An 18,587-nucleotide genomic window follows, 5' to 3' on the forward strand; every position below is an offset into this window, starting at 1 on the left:
CCAGCCCTCCACGGGGTCTTGTTCAACCTTTCCTCCATGGGGTCCCGTTCATCCAGCCCTCCACGGGGTCCTGTTCATCCATGCCCAACCGGCTCGATCGATCGGGGTCCTGTTCATCCAGCGGCAACACCACGGGGTCCTGTTCATCCAACCCCCACCAGGAACTGTTCATCCAAACCCCCCAAACAACACTCACTGTTCATCCAAAGGCAGCATCAATCAGCTTCAGTTAGCAGCAGTAGCGAAGGAACTGCTCGATTGGGTTCAGTTAACAGCCATCGATCGATCACTCGGGTTGAGTAACGCGTAGCCTGCAGTGCAATCGCTCGGGTTCAGTAGGCGAACGCCTCGCTCGGGTTCAGTTAGAGCCCAACGCCTCGCACCCATGCGCGTGTGTGTACGAGAGAAACGCGCAAACCTTCGTGCATTGCTCGGCCCCGACCACCCACCGTAGCCGGGAACACCCCGATATTTTCCTCGCCCTCGCTTCTACCACGGCTTTTTCCGTCATGGACGGCCCAAAGAATGTCATGCAGATGCATCTCCAGCCCGCCCAGGACGAAAAGCCCATTTTCTGTCATGATTTTTTGTCATAGAAGTAGGAGCCCGCCACATCTATGATGATACCGGGTTTTGTCACAATTATTGTCATAGAAGTGTCATAAGTATGACTGGAAAAAAATTCGTTCGGCCCAAAATGTCACGGATGTGTCTTTTTTTTTGTAGTGTAGTCCTCTGGCGGCATATCCTACAAACTTTGGGGTTGGCTTGATCTGCTTCAGCCATGCACACCCCTCAGTAATGTGAGAGTATTTACCACAAATGATGCAATGAGATAACTTGCAGTCTCTTGTCAAATGCCTAGTGTCTTTGCAATTGTTGCACATGATTCTGAAATTGCCCCTATTTTTGCTCTAATCCATGTTATCTCTCTGTCCAAACCTGTTGTTCTTACCCCCATCCTTTTTGTCCTTGCTTGTTTCACATTCCCATATCAGCTTCTCCTCTTCTCATGTAATCTTTCCATTCAGCATAATCTCTTTTAATCTTATCAGAATCACTGTTTTTGTTGCTTCCCGGAGGGGCAACATCTCCACCCCCAGATGAGCTTTCCACCCCTTGTTGGGCCATATGAGCCATCAAAGCCCCAAACCACTATTATTGTTTGATCAAATCAAAGGAGGGAGCCCGAACCATAGCAGTATCTTTACATTTGAGATCTCTAGTCGTCTGCTCCTCTTCCATCTTTTTCACAGATTCTTCCTTGGTGCCTATTGGGATCTTCAAATCCTCCCTCTCTCTTCTATCTTCCTCCATCTACTGATTAGTTTTTCCTGCTTCCTCTCTGTATCCAAATCTCCCTCCATTTCTCTCATTGTTAGGGTTGATCTCTCTGAATCTATATGTCTCCTCTTCTTTCCTTTTATACTGGAAGCTTTCTCGCCCCCCTCTGTTGAATCTTCCCCCTGCTTGATTTCCACCAGGCCCCCTGTTCATCATCCCTGCCTCTCTGTACTCACCTGGCAGCGGCCGGGGGAGGGGAACCCCTAAATCCTCAAGGGGGTTGCACTCACTCGAAGCAAAGGAGAGGCTCATTATTTATAGATGGAAAAGCTTGGGAAAGCATATTGCTAAAATCCGTCTCTCCTTTTTGCCTTTTTACCTTTTTTCCATCCTTGACTGATGTCTTCTCATCCCAATCGAGGGGAGACATCTCATTTTTATGAATCACTTCCCCAACCACAGTAACTAGGCAGCAATTAGCTACCATATCATCTAGAAAAACATCCGCATTAGACCAGAAATCTGGAATATGTGCAAAATTCTCTGAATTCATTTTTTCCAGCAATGTACACACTTCTCCTAATCAGGCCAAGATCGACCTTGCAACTGACATCTCTATAAGAGCCAGTGCTATCCCTCATATTATAATTCCTGGTAGATTTTTTGCAGACAATTCCTCTCTTATTCCCTCTATTTTCATCACCAATCACTTTGTCCTCTACTAATTCTGAAATCCCTTTTTTAAACACAGGCCCAAAATAGGGTTTGGTTTCAATCTTATTCTCATCTCTAGAGATCAATTGCCACTGTTTTTTCATTTTAATTTTGCCAGAAATTTTTCCCCGCATCAAAACCGATGAGGTATTTATTTAGGGATGGAATTGTACCTTGCGGATCCGACGAGGGCCCGGCCTCCTCGTCAGAGACCTCACTGGCGAGCAGCCAGAAGCAACTACCTGCTAGCGAGGCTCCTACCCCCGTCCTTAGGAACGGGTGAGGCTGGGCAAGAGCGACGAACGGCGAGGGAATAGCGGGGACCGCCTTAGCACCAACGACATCTTCGCCTTCTTCTTCATCACACCAGGCTTCATCCCCTCCTCTGCTATGTTGCTTCTCAGATCCGCCATCTCCTCCTCCCTCTCCAGAGGGACAGGCATAGGGAGACCCATCACGGCACCGACGACGAACTCCGTCGGGCTAGTCAGCTTGCGGCGGCGAGAGCGAAACGCTGTCCACTTCATCTTCTGTCTGGGGTCGTCGGATTCCGCCTCCTCAATCGCCTAGAGTAGCATCCTGAGCGCGCCCACCGGCTCCCCTGTCGGGGTGAGGCGCCAATCCTCTGTCTCCTGAGCTTCATGTACGCCGCTCTCGCTTCCTCCTTCAGATCCCTCTCCTCCACGAACCAGGAGATGATCTCCATCAGCTTCTCCAGCTTCGTGTCGTCTCCATCGCCGATCACCCTCGCTCTCGCCTCGAGCCTCGGCTTCTAGGACGCCATGGATCTCCAGAGGCGGGGCGCTCGCTTGCGGTGGGAGAGAGGAGTGGATCTCGTCGAGTGGGGAAGGAATGGCCGCTCCACTCCGCGATGCAGCTTTAATCCTCCGCCATTCCCGACGCTCCTCCTCCTCCTTGACCTCGATTCTCGCATCGCGCTACACCTCCACGCCAATCCCCAACACCATGCCCACCAAAACAACGTGACACGGGAACCGGATTTGTGTACCTTCCTGTATCGCCTCGTTTTCATGCACCCGCACCGCGTCGACCCGAACCTCGCGATCGTCCAGCACGTCAGCCACGGCGAGCCGCCTCGCTGGAGGAGCACACCTTGCCGGAATAGAAGCAACGTCGGCGCTGCTAGATTGGAGATGAGGTGAACCGCCCACCTTCGATCGGGGGGATCCGCCTCGCTCGTGTCGTCGTGAGGGCTAGGGTTGATCGCCCGTGTCGCACGAGACATTGCCTACTCTTCTAGCTCCTGCTTCCTACTCTGTATGTATATCCCCTTTGCTAAGCATCCCATTTTGACTATGAGTAAGCGAATATTTGATTTGGCTCCCGAGCTCATTTATACCTTATGAACAGTAATTTCAAAAAAATTCTAAAAATGTTCAAAATATTAAAAATATATGGTGAAAGATGCTTGAGTGTGTGATGTCCGTGCCAAGTTTCAGGTTATTCAGACATCTGAATAGCTCTCGGCAAAAAAAATAGGTCTGAACAATGCAAAACACTAAACTTTTTTACAGACCTCAAAATTGTCTTTTTTGCCGAAAGCTCGTGAGATGTTCAAATGCGCTGAATTTTTGCACGGACCTCACGAACTCAAGCATCTCTCACCACAAAAATATGGATATTTTTTGAATTTTTTTACTCCCTCACTCCCATAATGTAAGACATTTTTGCAAGCTATGTTAGGCTGCAAAAACATCTTATATTATGGGACGGAGTAGTACTATGTTTGGTGAATTTACCGTTTACTCTCAGGCTCATCTGAGTCTGGGTGCCAAAATGCCCCGTCCCTGTCGATTGCTATCATTTGTAGATTGCATCATGCGCCCCTTTGATATGTATCATTGATTGCTATGATTTGTCAAGAAAAATACATGGCCATGACTATTATTTTATAGATTATTGTATATCTTCTATCTTTGATATATAACGAGTTAAATGAGCCAACTCATGAGTTACATGAGTCGAGCCGAGTTAGAATTTGAACTGGTTATTTTAACGAGCCGAGCCAAGCTAGCTCGTTAGCTTGATGAGCTCTAGCGAGTCGAGTCGAGATCAACTCAGCTCGAATTCCAGCACTAGTCACCTTCCCCAGATATTATCTACTAGTGAGCAAAGAAGATGCCATAGACCTCTTGGAAGAGATCCTCGCAGCTAAACCATAAGCGAGCAGTACTCGATCAGGACTTAAATCTGAGCCCATCTTCTTGTGAGAGGTACTCATGGCTCATTGCTCTAAGCAACCTAATTCCCCTTCGCGGGCCTAGGCATCACCCGCTGATCAGCGTGTGAAACCGACCGCTAAGAGCATTGGTCCACTCATGAGCAGCTCATGGTACGGCCTACTATCATTGATCATCAGCTTGTGCCACTGTATGCTCGGATGGTGCCCACTGTTGAAGTGACTACCGATCAACAGGTCGATGCAACGCCGACGCCTATCACGGTGGAAACTCACAACAAGAGTATTGGTCATAGTGCGACAAAGCCGACGACCAAGCACAAATAGGGCCATAATGATAAGACCACACATGTCCACAACAACATAGAGATTATCTACAATAACAGTTAGATGCTCGATCCAACAGAACTGCTCAAATAGCGGATCAATGTAGAAGCTCTCACCTGTTCAAAGTACCCCAAATATTTTCCTGCTACAATATAGTATGATTGTGCATGTCTCTACATGCGTGTACAACCAATTTTTTTTTCTTGAAGAGAACGTCAAGAAGAAAGGTAAAATTTGCAAGAGGTTACAAACGTTTTAGCATGAAGATACAGGTCTTGTGGTGTACTACGAGTCACATTTCCTTACTAAACCAAGTTTAACCGCTATGCACTTTGAGGAGTTGCCTCTCGGTTTTTAATAAAATCAATGTGTCTCTTGTCTGATGCTTCACATAGTGAGTACTTCAAAACTCAATCAACTTTTCTCTAAAAGGTTGTAAATGATAAACGGTAACTCTTTTGTTTTTCTATCAGGAAATCGGCCGATTAAAAAGCAAAGAGGGAGAGGATGGGTTTCTTAGACCCACAATAAATCGGGCGTAAGTAAACGATGTGATAGGGTTGATACCTTCAACTATGTCGTGAAGGCGCTCGTCACCTTCAATGGGCAAATTTCATTCTACTTCCATACTGCAAGAAGTAAATTAATTATACGACCATATCAAGTTGATTGTATTTCACTAACATAGCTTGTAAGTTCATAGTTTTCTTATTTGTAGGAACCATTGGATTTTGGCTAGTGGTTGGGGCGCCACCCTGTGACGCCGCTTGAGAGGCAGTTGTGCGCACATTTTCATTTAAAAAATAGACGGAGTCCTCGTCTCCATCTAAAAAACATTTAAAAAAAATTCACCTCCATCTAGAAAAAGAAATAAAAAAGAAAAGAAAAATCATCAATGCAGCCTACCAGCAAGCGCCACTTTGGTAGCCCTCCATTTTAAAAAATGTGTGTGCTCATCATCTCCATCTAAAAATAATATCCCAAAAGCTTATTCACGCGGCCAACCAGCTTGCGGTACGTGGTATAGCTGGTTGGCCATCCTTCACGCGACGCTTAATGGGTTTAATTGCCACCGCAGAAACGACTTGAAAGGCACATGGGGCAAACCTCTGGAGCACGTGTTCAGTATACACAAGTGGAGAGTGAATTGCAGAAAACCACCACATTTGAGGCTTCGTTTGTGGAAAATCACCGGGTCACTAATTTTTTGCAAAAATCACCGCGGATCTGGTAAACTCGTTGCAAATAGCACTAATCGGGTGATTTGCTGCGTTTGATCACTTTCTGACAAGTGGGGCCTGGTTGTAAGGAGCTGCCTTGGCAAAACAAGGCAGTGTATTGTGAATCCACCATGCACGGGTTCAATTGTCGTCGATCGCCCATGACATTATTGCAAATTACAAAAAATGCAATTTTTCATATCCACCATCTGCTAGACCAAGAGCCTCCTCAATGGCTCAAAGTGTAGAGTTGCCTGCTAAGAAAAGAAAAAAGCCATGTCCTCAAGTGCTCAAGTTCCTGCTTCTGATAGTGATCTTCCACAGTCTTCTGCTCAGGACATAAGGGTCGTGATGACTTAGCCTCATCCTCTCCTTCCTCCGGCTTAACACCGGTGATCTATTCAGGGTTTCTAACTCATAATCACAACTAAACACGAGGGTTGCGCCCGTTGTGTTGTGAGCGTGGGTTTTCATAACCCTGTTGCGCAAAAATGGGATGCAAATAGAGCTCTTGCACATTTTTGTTAATTCATGAACAAAATCTATGTATGTAGACACATGATCCGTATGCCTCGATCGGAAAACATGTGATAAGATACCGAAATCATTTTTTCAGAATTTCATATCCTAAAGTAATCGAATACTTGCTCCTATGATAGTCGTGTGTTCAAGTTGCTAAAGAAATACATTTTTTATGTATATGCACTAAAAGAAATAAAAAACAGATTATATCTTAGGGATTAAGTTGTTCTTAGCATATGATACGACTATATCTTTACGCAAAATTCTAGTGTCCTCAACCGCCACAAGGGACCAATCTTTATGGATTTTATGTTTTGAATTAGGGACTAATTGCAGGAGCACGAGAAATATGCCGTTCGATTTATTTATACATGATCATGACACTGGCAGTATTTGCGTATACTAACATACACGTCGCCGCAGCGTGGCCTGGAGGCCTCGGCGGGCGCTCTAGCCGGACAGGAAGTCCTGCCTCTTGACGCTCTGCAGGTTCGGGCCGGACATCCGGTGCGCCATTATGGCCCCGCCGCTGAGCGGGCCGGCCTGCCACACCGTGTTCTGCTGTGTGGAGTTCCCCGGCAGCGCCACCGTCACGTAGATCGTGTACGCGCCGGCCGCGTACTCGGCGGTGGGCGGCACCGGCACGGCGAACGAGAGGGTGGTGTTGTCCAGGGCGGGGGACGTGGTGCGCAGGATGGTGGTGAGCACGGACACGGCGCCGCTGCCGCCCTGCGAGGCGACGAAGACGTTGCTCCTGGCCATGCCGGCGCCGCTGGGGTTGATGCCCCAGGCGACCCAGCCGGCGGCGTCGGACTGCGCGCGGAACGCGAGCTCGGCAGTGCCGTTCGCGGCGTGGTACGTCCAGTACAGGCTGGCGCCGAGCACGGGCAGGGTGTTGCACCGCGCGAACGACCGGCCCGCCGGGAACGTCGCGTTCTCGCAGCCCTGCTGCTGGGCGGTCGCGCCGGCGGCGAGGAGCAGCAGCACGGTGGTGGCTGCGAGTACGAGGAGCCGCGCCATGGAGCCTTGCTCGTGCCGCGCCGTTGCTTCGTTTCGGCTCTCCGAGCTGGCCGGAGGTGCAACGTGTGGTGGCAGCAAACGTGAAGGTGGAGATGGGCTATTTGTAATACGGCCGGCGACGTGAAAGTTTTGATGCTGGACGTACGTACGTGCAGTGCAGTGCACGGGTGGATAAAAAGCTCCAGAGTTGACGACGGCTGCGATTTCGGACCCTCGGTAGCATCGCAAGCATAACTTCCTCCGCCGTGCCGGTCGTACTTTTCATTTCATCAGACCAGAGGGTAAAATTTGGCGACCCTATACATGAAAACCGACCAAATATCCCCTTTGCTAAGCATCCCATTTTGACTTTGCGCGGGACAGCCACGAGATTTCTACCGTGCGTACGTAGGTGCTGTGGCGAACACCAGACGTTCTCTGGGAAACTGAAGAAATTCACACGTTCTCCGGGAAACACCAGCCGTGGCCGGTGTCCTGCAGATGAATGCCTCGTTACGTCCGTCCGTGCACGCCGTAGCAACCCATTTGTCATCGCTGCAACACGCCGTGACGGGAAGGCTTCGTTGATCCACACACAAGACATGCTGCAGCGTGCCCGTCGTTACGGGCGTCGTTATCGACGGAAGCAAGCTGAGCGTCACACCTACACTTCATCGGTCGCCAATGGCGGTTCAATCAAGCTGCTGCAGACCCCAGTGCGTACTGTACTCTAGTATAGAAAATAGACCCTTTTTTAGGGTCGAAAATAGACTGCATTGTTGACCAGTGCATGCTTAGGAACACAAAATAACCATCAACTTCACTTAACTACCGCATCCCAGATGTGAAACACCAAGTAGACCATGCAACGGTTGCAGAGCATTAATAGGTATGGATGTTTAACGTAAGTGTAACCTCAACTCCTCTCTCTCTCTCTTAATGCATGGGATGTTAGATGAGAATTTATAGTTTTAGTTAAGTTGTACGCTTACTATGAACGTACGCATCCTGTAAACGGTCACCACTGTTGGAAATATGAGCAAATTACTACGAGTTTTAAACCGAATAAACAGAAGATAAATCATGACAGCACTAGCAGAGATTAAACTAATCATGCGAACTAGCATAGCAGATGAACAGATCACATCTAGGGCACATACTAGAAACATGAATTCTACCACGATCTCGAACAGAAAAGATAGAATCACATACGGTGCAGCGGGAGCAGCACCGCCGGCGTTGACGTTGTCGCCCATGTCGTCGAGGATGAGGTTGCCAAGGTCGGGGAAGAAGTCGTCGTTCGCGAAGTCGTCGCTGCCAGCAGTCGCGCGGGTGCGCTTTCCAAAAACCTGATCGCCCCTCTCCCATACAGGATCACGAGAGGCGGGGTTCCGGAGGCCTGTTGTCCCTTCTCCTGGTGCACGCCGAAAGGAGGGAGGGAGAAGACTTGCTTGTCGGCGCAATGATCTGGAACGGTGGTGATAAACCATACGAAGCGGCGGCGCCTAGGGTAGACGTCTGCCTGACTATATAGTGCGGGCCGGGTAGGTCATGAGAGTAAACCCCATGTCTGAGTCATCACTATCCAAAAGAATCGAAAACGGTTCAATAATTAACACATCCGTTAATTATTAATTAATGACTCATTAATTTTTCCCGAGCAGCAAAAATATAGACAACGTGCATAGCTCTGTCCTCGGCTCGGCTCAATCCCGCAACCCGCGGCGCGTCGTGACGAGGCGTGGCGTAGCGAGGCGAGCGAGGAGGAGGAGTGCGCGTGTAGGTCTCCTCTTCTCATGCTCATACAAGTGGTAGAAGAGTTTACCTTATAAAGAGGTGCAACTCTCTCTCAACTTATGAGGTGGGACTAAACTTTAGCCTCACTCACTCCACTCACATGTGTGCATGAATGGACCAAGAGAATTTCAGAATTTTAGTTGGGCTTTGGGCCAAAGGCCTACTAGCAAATTCCAACAATCCCCCACAAAGTCTCATTGGCACATCTCATCATTTAGTTCCAAAACATTGTTTATATACCCGTGCTTAGTGGAGATTGTGAAGTTGAACTTTCACTTAGAGTTTTATGCTACACTAAATCACAACTTGAATAGTGGACTATGCCTTGAACTACAAGTTTTCTGCGAGACTAGTTTCACACAAATTCTTAAACGATACTTGGCTGCCGCAAGGCTTCCCCGCGGGTGGAGCATATACGTCATACTCCAGGGCCTTTCATGAATTTATTAGAGAACACCCAATTCTCACAGACTGCGACGTTAACAGTCAAATTCATATAGGTGTGTTCCTCAGGAGATGCTCTGCAGGACAACATCTCTGCTTACTCAAATAAGCCACTTGGAACACATTAAGATAATATCAACCTGCCATGCAGATCAGGAGAGTATTGCATCTTCACGGAGTGGGATAATTAAAATAGGATACTCTCCTCTCAGCTGACCAACAGCTTGTCTCCCACTTCTACTTCACGGGATCTCCGATCACATAGAGTGGGTTACCACTATGGACAACTCATGCGGTGGGTCTCAAACCCATCTCCATCGATGCATTATCTATCACATTACGTGATAGACCCTTTGTGAAGGGATCTGCCAAGTTTTTCGATGTTTGGATATAATCCAACGTAATAACTCCGGAGTTCCTCAATTTTCTGACAGATTTTAGTCTCCTCCTCACATGCCTTGAGGACTTCATATTGTCCTTAGAACTGTTTATCTTGACGATCACAGTTTGATTATCACAGTTCATCAGGATAGGGGGTATTGGTTTTTCAACCATAGGTAAGTCCATCAAGAGCTCACGAAGCCACTCTGCTTCAACAGTGGCAGTGTCTAATGCTGTGAGTTCTGCTTCCATAGTTGACCTCGTTAAGATGGTCTGCTTGCAAGACTTCCAGGAAACAGCGCCACCACCAAGTGTAAAAACATAACCACTTGTGGCCTTAATCTCATCAGCATCAGATACCCAGTTTGAGTCACTATAACCCTCCAGTACCCTTGGATACCCGGTGTAGTGAATCCCATAGCTCGCAGTGCCTTTCAAGTAGCGCATAACTCTCTCAAGCGCACGCCAATGATCATCTCCCGGTTTTGACACAAACCGACTCAGCTTGCTCACAGCAAAAGAGATGTCAGGCCTCGTGGCACTCGCCAAATACATAAGCGAGCCAATAATCTGAGAATACCTCAGTTGATCTCTAGCAATCCGTCGATTCTTTCGAAGCAACACACTAGCATCATATGGAGTTGGAGAAGGCGTGCAGTCGCTATACCCAAAACGACTCAAGACCTTTTCCACATAGTGAGACTGAAGCAGTGTGATCCCACCATTCTCATCTCTCAACAGCTTGATGTTTAAGATAACATCAGCTACTCCTAGATCCTTCATCTCAAAACAGCGAGATAAGAAATCCTTAACCTCCTTGATTAAATCAAGTTTGGTTCCAAAGATCAATATGTCGTCGACATACAGACAAAGAATAACTCCTTCGCCCCCACCATGGCGATAGTACACACACTTGTCACCATCGTTTACTACAAAGCCGGCAGCAGTTAATGTTCTTTCGAACTTCTCATGCCACTCCTTAGGAGCTTGTTTAAGGCCATATAAAGACTTTAATAACTTGCACACCTTTCCTTCCTGACCAGGTACTACAAAACCATCTGGCTGATCCATGTAAATTTCCTCCTTCAACTCTCCATTGAGGAAAGCCGTCTTAACGTCCATTTGATGAACGAGAAGACCATGTGAGGCAGCCAGTGATAGTAGCACCCGAATTGTGGTCAGTCTAGCCACGGGTGAGTAAGTATCAAAGAAGTCTTCACCTTCTTTCTGGGTATAACCCTTAGCCACAAGCCGTGCCTTGTACTTTTCAATCGTACCATCAGGTCTAAGCTTCTTCTTGAACACCCACTTACATCCTACAGGTTTGCACCCATAAGGACGGTCAGTGATCTCCCAGGTTCCGTTAGCTAAGATGGAATCCATCTCGCTACGAACAGCTTCCTTCCAGTAGTCAGCATCAGGAGATGCATAGGCTTCTGAAATAGTCCTGGGTGTGTCATCCACAAGGTACACAATGAAATCATCACCAAAGGACTTTGCAGTCCTCTGTCTCTTACTCCTTACAGGAGTTTCATTGTCACCCTCAACAGGATTCTCAACGTGTTCCATCGCAATGGTGGGTTCAGGAATTACAGTGAGTTCCTCACTAGATGGAGTAGGTATCTCCTGATTTGATGAACTCGACATATCCTTCATAGGAAATATGTCCTCAAAGAAAGTTGCATCATTAGACTCCATAATCGTACCAACATGCATGTCGGATACCTCAGATTTTATTATCAAAAATCTATAGCCAATGCTATGAAAAGCATAGCCCAGAAGAACACAATCCACGGTTTTTGGTCCAAGCTTGCGCTTCTTGGGAATTGGTATATTGACTTTCGCCAAACAACCCCAAGAACGTAGGTAAGAGAGTTTCAACCTTTTCCTTTCCCATTCCTCAAATGGAGTCATGGTCTTATGCTTTGTGGGAACTCGGTTTAGGACATGACACGCAGTCATTAGCGCCTCCCCCCACCATTCCTTGGAAAGACCCGATGTGTCTAACATGGCGTTAACCAAATCAGTTAGAGTTCGGTTCTTTCTTTCGGCCACCCCATTAGACTGAGGTGAGTAGGGAGGCGTCCTCTCATGGATTATACCATGTTCCGCACAAAACAATCAAATTCATTGGAAAAATACTCTCCACCACGATCGGACCTAAGCCGTTTAATTTTCGATCAAGTTGGTTCTCTGCCTCAGCTTTATAGTTTCTGAAGAAAGTTAAAGCTTCATCTTTTGATTTCAGAAGATACACATAACAATATCTAGTGGAGTCATCAATCAATGTCATGAAATATCTCTTTCCACCTTTTGTCAACACGCCATTCATCTCACAAAGATCGGAATGTATAAGCTCTAGTGGCGCCAAGTCTCTTGCCTCTGCAATCTTATGGGACTTGTGAGGTTGTTTAGCTTGCACACATACTTGGCAGAGCCTTTGACAGTAGAGATTTTCGGAATTAAATTCATATTTGCCAGCCGCGTCATGCAACCAAAGTTAATATGACAAAGTCGTGAATGCCAAATATCCAACTCATTATTGTGGCAAACATTATTAATAACTTTAGTGCAAATATCTGACAAAGATAGGCAGAACAAGCCTCCGCACTCATAGCCTTTTCCAACAAATTGTCCATACTTGGAAATTACAACTTTATTGGACTCAAAAACCAACTTAAAACCATCTCGACATAAATGGGAACCGCTAACGAGATTTTTATTGATGGACGACACATGATGAACGTTCTTCAGACGCACGGTCTTCCCCGAAGTAAACTTCAGATCGACCGTACCAACACCTCGAACGATGGCATGTGACCCGTTCCCCATCAGCACGGGAGAAGTCCCTGTGGCCTGGTAAGAACAAAACATGGAGGCGTCGGCATAAACATGCACATTGGCACCGGTGTCAATTAACCAATCAGGGGATTGAAATACTGAAAGGATGGTAGGAAAAATACCGTACCATGATTCCTTCATATCAGTATCACCGATGACAACATTAGCGGACTTGCCGCCCTTCTCATGTTCGCGCTCCTCAAAGCGGTTAGGACACTTCAGAGCCCAGTGATTAGGATCACCGCACACATGGCAAAGTCCCTTTCCCTTCTTATGAGAATTCTTCTTGAAGTTGGTGGAATGTGATGGCTTGTTCTTTGTATCAAACTTGCCTTTCCCCTGAGTTTTGTTCTTATTGTTTTTGAACTTATTGGGCTGGAAGTTCTTCTTCTGTACCATGTGGGCACTAGAAGCTCCCTCGGCAACTCGAGCACGTGTGTCCTTTGCTCTCACCTTCTCTTCAACATCAAGAGTACCAATGAGATCCGCAACGGAAAACTCTTGTCTCTTGTGTTTCAGGGAAGTAGCAAAATTGTTCCATGAAGGTGGAAGCTTGGCAATAATGCCTCCGGCAAAAAAATTATCCGGCAACACACACTTGAAATGCTCAAGTTCTTTTGTGAGCGACTGTATCTCATGAGCCTGTTGTACAACAGAGCGCTCATCAGTCATCTTGTAGTCATAGAATTGCTCTATGACGTACAACTCGCTACCGGCGTCCGAAGCACCAAACTTGGCCTCGAGCGCAGCCCACATGTCCTTGCCGTTGTCAAACGACATATACGAATCCACAATGGAATCATCAAGAACACCCAAAAGAGCGCCTTTAAAGAGAGTATCGATCTTCTCAAAAGCTTCCAACTGTGCTGGATTAAGATCGCCCTCAGGCTTGCCCTTAGTGGCGTCATAGCAGCCCATGGTCTGAAACCAGTAGACTGCTCTCGTGCTCCACCTCTTATATTGTGCCCCCTTAGAGGCAGGCGGCTTCATATGCGCAGCAAAACCACTCGGAGTAAATTGCCTATAATCAGGTTTTTGGATTGTTGGAAATATGAGCAAATTACTACGAGTTTTAAACCGAATAAATAGAAGATAAATCATGACAGCACTAGCAGAGATTAAACTAATCATGCGAACTAGCATAGTAGATGAACAGATCACATCTAGGGCACATACTAGAAACATGAATTCTACCACGATCTCGAACAGAAAAGATAGAATCACATACGATGCAGCGGGAGCAGCACCGCCGGCGTTGACGTTGTCGCACATGTCGTCGAGGATGAGGTTGCCGAGGTCAGAGAAGAAGTCATCGTTCGCGAAGTCGTCGCTGCAGCAGTCGCGCGGGTGTGCTCCCCGAAAACCTGATCGCCCCTCTCCCGTACAGGATCACGAGAGGCGGGGTTCCGGAGGCCTACTGTCCCTTCTCCCGGTGCACGCCGAAAGGAGGGAGGGAGAAGACTTGCTTGGCGGTGCAATGATCTGGAACGGTGGTGAGAAACCATACGAAGCGGCGACGGCTAGGGTAGACGTCTGCCTGACTATATAGTGCGGGCCGGGTAGGTCGTGGGAGTAAACCCCACGTCTGAGTCATCACGATCCAAAAGAATCGAAAACGGTTCGGTAATTAACGCGTCCGTTAATTATTAATTTTTAAACTCTAATTAATTTTTCCCGAGCAGCAAAAATATAGAAAACGTGCATAGCTCTGTCCTCGGCTCGGCTCAATCCCGCAGCGTCGTGACGAGGCGTGGTGTGGCGAGGCGAGGAGGAGGAGTGCGCGTGTAGGTCTCCTCTTCTCATGCTCATACAAGTGGTAGAAGAGCTTACCTTATAAAGAGGTGCAACTCTCTCTCAACTTATGAGGTGGGACTAAACTTTAGCCTCACTCACTCCACTCACATGTGTGCATGAATGGGCCAAGAGAATTTCAGAATTTTAGTTGGGCTTTGGGCCAAAGGCCTACTAGCAAATTCCAACAACCACCTCTTATGAATAAATACCACGCGGCTCTCACTGTTGGAGAGTAGGAATGGCTTCAACCATTTTAACATGGTATACAGAGCCAACCTCTTCCTTATCATCTACCTATAGAAAAAGCATATAGAAACCTCACGCCATGGCCTCCAATTCGGCTGCCGTTGTCCTCAACCTCGGCTCACCTCCGACCGAGAAATTGACAAGGGAGAATTAACTCCTTTGGAAGGCTCAAGTGATGCCGGGTCTGCGTGGTGCACAGGTCACTGGTCTCCTTGATGGCTCAGACACCGCACCACCGAAGATGGTGGAAACACAACAGGCGGATAAAACCATGGCCATAGCACCAAATCCCATGTATGCTACATGGATATTGAAGGATCAGCGGTTCTGAGCTACCTATTGAATTCTTTCTCTAGAGAAATTCTAGCACAAGATGTGGGGAAGGAAACCACGTTTGATCTATGGGCTGCAATCACGACTTTGTTCGCCTCGGAGTTGCTTTCTCTGGTTACAAACCTGAGGATCACCATCGCCAACACCAAGAAGGGTGCCATGTCAAGCCCCGCCTACATCGCCAAGATGAAAAGCCTAGGTGATGAACTTGCTGCTGCTGGTCGGCCGGTCTCTGATCCGCAGATGGATGACTATATTGTCGTCGGTCTCGATCGTGACTATGATCCAATCGTTGCAGCAGTCGGCGCCATCAAGTCTTCTATATCTGTTGATGATCTCTTCTCACAAATTTATGCATTTGATCAAAGGATTGAGATGCTAGGTAACAACACAAATGGAGGCTTCAACACCTCCGCAAACGCAGCCTACAGAAGGTGCGGACAAAGCCGCGGCAGAAGTAATCGCGGGCGTGGATTCAGAGGGCGTGGCAGGGGCGGTCGCTCCTCCCCTTTTGGTAGAAGTGGCGGTGGTGGCGTTGGCAATGAGGCCGCTCACATGGACCACTACAGCAACAACCACAATCTCATGACCAATGTCAGATTTGTAAGAACTATCATCTAGGTAGCGTACGAGAATGTTGGTGGTGCTATGAAGAAGATAGCTATCATGAGGAGAAGTGGGCCAATGCGGACACTAACTCCTATGGGGTTGATACAAACTGGTATGCAGATACCGGTGCCACCGACCACATCACAGGAGAACTTGACAAGCTAACAATGCGGGACAAGTACAATGGAAAAGATCAAGTGCACACGGCCAATGGTTCTGGTATGGCAATTACTCACATTGGTCGTTCAATTGTTAAAACTCCCGTGAAAAATTTACAACTCGATAATATTTTACATGTTCCTGAAGCCTCAAAAAATCTTGTCTCAGTTCATTGTTTTACTCTTGATAACCATGTTCTTACAGAATTTCACCCTTATTTCTTTTTGATTAAGGATCTGGTGACAAGTGAAATAATTCTTAGAGGAAACTGCGTGGGAAGCCTCTATCCACTCATTTCATCGTCATCATGGTCAAACAAGCAAGTCTTTGCTGTCACCAAGCCATCCTCGGCAAAGTGGCATAGTCATTTGGGTCATCCATCCTCGGTTATTGTTAAGCATGTTCTTAGCAAAAATAAACTTCCTCATTCTCATGAGTCTAGTGTTGAGTCAGTTTGTGATCCTTGCCAACAAGCTAAAAGTCATCAACTACCATACCCTGTTTCTACCAGTATTTCTACTGCCCCCTTGCAACTTGTATTTTCAGATGTTTGGGGGGCAGCCCCTACCTTAGTTGGTAGACTTCCGTATTATGTGAGCTTTATTGATGACTATAGCAAATTTACTTGGATTTATCTTCTCAAAAGATGATCTAATGTGTTCCAAGTTTTCACTAATTTCCAAAATCTTGTTGAACGAAAACTAGACTCTAAAAGGAATTGCTATGCAAACTGATTGGGAGGTGAGTATGAGAAGCTCAATTCCTTCTTTCAGAAAATTGTTATTTCTCACCATGTATCTTGCACACATGCGCACCAACAAAATGGATCCGCTGAAAGAAAACATAGCCACATTGTTGAAGTAGGTCTAGCCTTGCTAGCCAATGCATCTATGCCACTCAAATTTTGGGATGAAACTTTTTTGACTGCCACATACCTCATTAATTTGCTACCCAGCAAAGTCATCAAGTTTGAGACTCCAATCACACGTCTTTTGAGCATTACACCAGATTATAATTCCCTTCGTGTATGCGCATTCTGGCCAAATCTTAGACCCTATAAAACACGCAAACTCACGTTTCGTTCCAAACAATGTGTGTTTCTAGGATATGGTCATATTCATAAGGGTGTCAAATGCCTAGATGTATCTACAGGTAGAGTTTATATCTCCCGAGATATTGTGTTTGATGAGTCTGTTTTCCTTTCAAATCCCTTCATCCAAACGCCGGAGCACTTCTTCGCAAAGAAATTCTACTCCTTCCACCTAATCTCCGGAGTTTTGATCACGGGGGTGAAAATTTTACTAACCAATGTGATAACTGTAACAACCTGATTTTTGGCCCTTTCTTTTTCTTTTGATTTTCTGAGGTTTTTGCCTGAGTTTTCTTTTTTTTCGTGGCTTTGTGGTCTGGAAACTGAAGAAGATGCCCTCTTTTTTACTTCCAGAATGGCTTGTCATTCCCCTATATATCCCTAGACCCTGTAATTTTCATCCTATCCCAAATCCCAATATTCTTTTTCTAGGAAATATTCCTTTTTCTGTTAAAGGAATAATCCTTTTCACCCTAGGTTGTGAAGCAACCTATATTTCCATCACTCCTAAAAAATCCCAAATAATTCTCATAAATTGTTTGGGTCATATGTTCCTCAAATATGGCAAAACATTTTATTTGCCATGTTTTCCATCATGTTCAAGTAATTCCTCTCCTATTCTGCCCTAAATGGCACATTGTGAAGCAAGTGCTATTTTCCTTTTTCCAATTGACTTAAAACTCCTTGGACACCTTTTCATGTCCATATCTTTTCCACATGCCAAAATGCAACCTCATTTGCCTAGTAGTCATTTAATTGTGATTTTCCAAAATTTCTGTCCAGAAAGAAACTTTGTGAAGGAGGTACAAGCAAGGCATATCCAAATGCGTTGAACTTTTGCATGGTCCTTCATATCATCAAATAATAGCCCTCCACCAAAGTTAAGCTCATGTAATGCCTCCATGTGAGCACAGCTTCAAATCTTTGATTCTGTCCAAAATTTCAGTTTGTGAAGCAAGTATATTTTATCTTCCTCCATTATGGTTGTAAATTTTCCTAGGCCTTCTATTATCCATTTAAACTCTCTCCACCCAATTTGGGCATATTTTATCTAGACAATTTCCCTCTAGAATTTTTGCAAGTTTCTGGTCAGTGGGGATGTTTGTGAAGGAAGTACCATTTTGGTTTATCCAACTGGTGTGAAATCTTTTTCAGCATCTTCATATGATCAAATAACTCTGCCTTGCCCAATTTTAGCTCAAGTTCACACACCATTTGAGTGCATCATCTTGATCTCTATTCTGGGCCAGATTGTGCATTTGCAAAGCAAGTGTATTAAATTTTGGTCCAAATCACCTAAAAATTCCTAGGACCGTAGTCCGTCCATACTCAAACACCCCAGACAACTCATTTGGCTCCAAGCTCTTCCCTGTTGATCAGCAGTGCTCCTCCAAATTTGATACAACAACCTTGTCGGGCTTGCTCCCCTCTGCTCCCTAAACTTTTGTGTGATCTATCACCTCTATAGGCCTCTAGTATGCAAGGACTAATCACTAGACATCTCAGGGCAGCCATTTGGCTCTTCTTGACACCAGCCGACGCGGTGACCACCGCCCTGGCACGCCATGGACACGAGCTGACCGGCGTTTTGCTCGGGCCCCTCCTCAGTTCGTCGTGCTCGCGCGCC

The 18,587-nt window shown here is 46.4% G+C and overlaps 1 protein-coding gene across 1 annotated transcript; it reads right to left on the reverse strand.

Moving 5' to 3' along the window:
• Window positions 1–6,717: 6,717 nt before the first annotated feature.
• Window positions 6,718–7,287, reverse strand: LOC123090198 (cytochrome b561 and DOMON domain-containing protein At4g12980-like). Its single transcript, XM_044511608.1, has one exon. The coding sequence runs from the start codon at window positions 7,285–7,287 to the stop codon at window positions 6,718–6,720; it is 570 nt and encodes a 189-aa protein (XP_044367543.1).
• Window positions 7,288–18,587: the final 11,300 nt, after the last annotated feature.

Source organism: Triticum aestivum, chromosome 4B (genome assembly GCF_018294505.1).
Source record: "Triticum aestivum cultivar Chinese Spring chromosome 4B, IWGSC CS RefSeq v2.1, whole genome shotgun sequence".
Lineage (NCBI taxonomy): Eukaryota > Viridiplantae > Streptophyta > Magnoliopsida > Poales > Poaceae > Triticum > Triticum aestivum.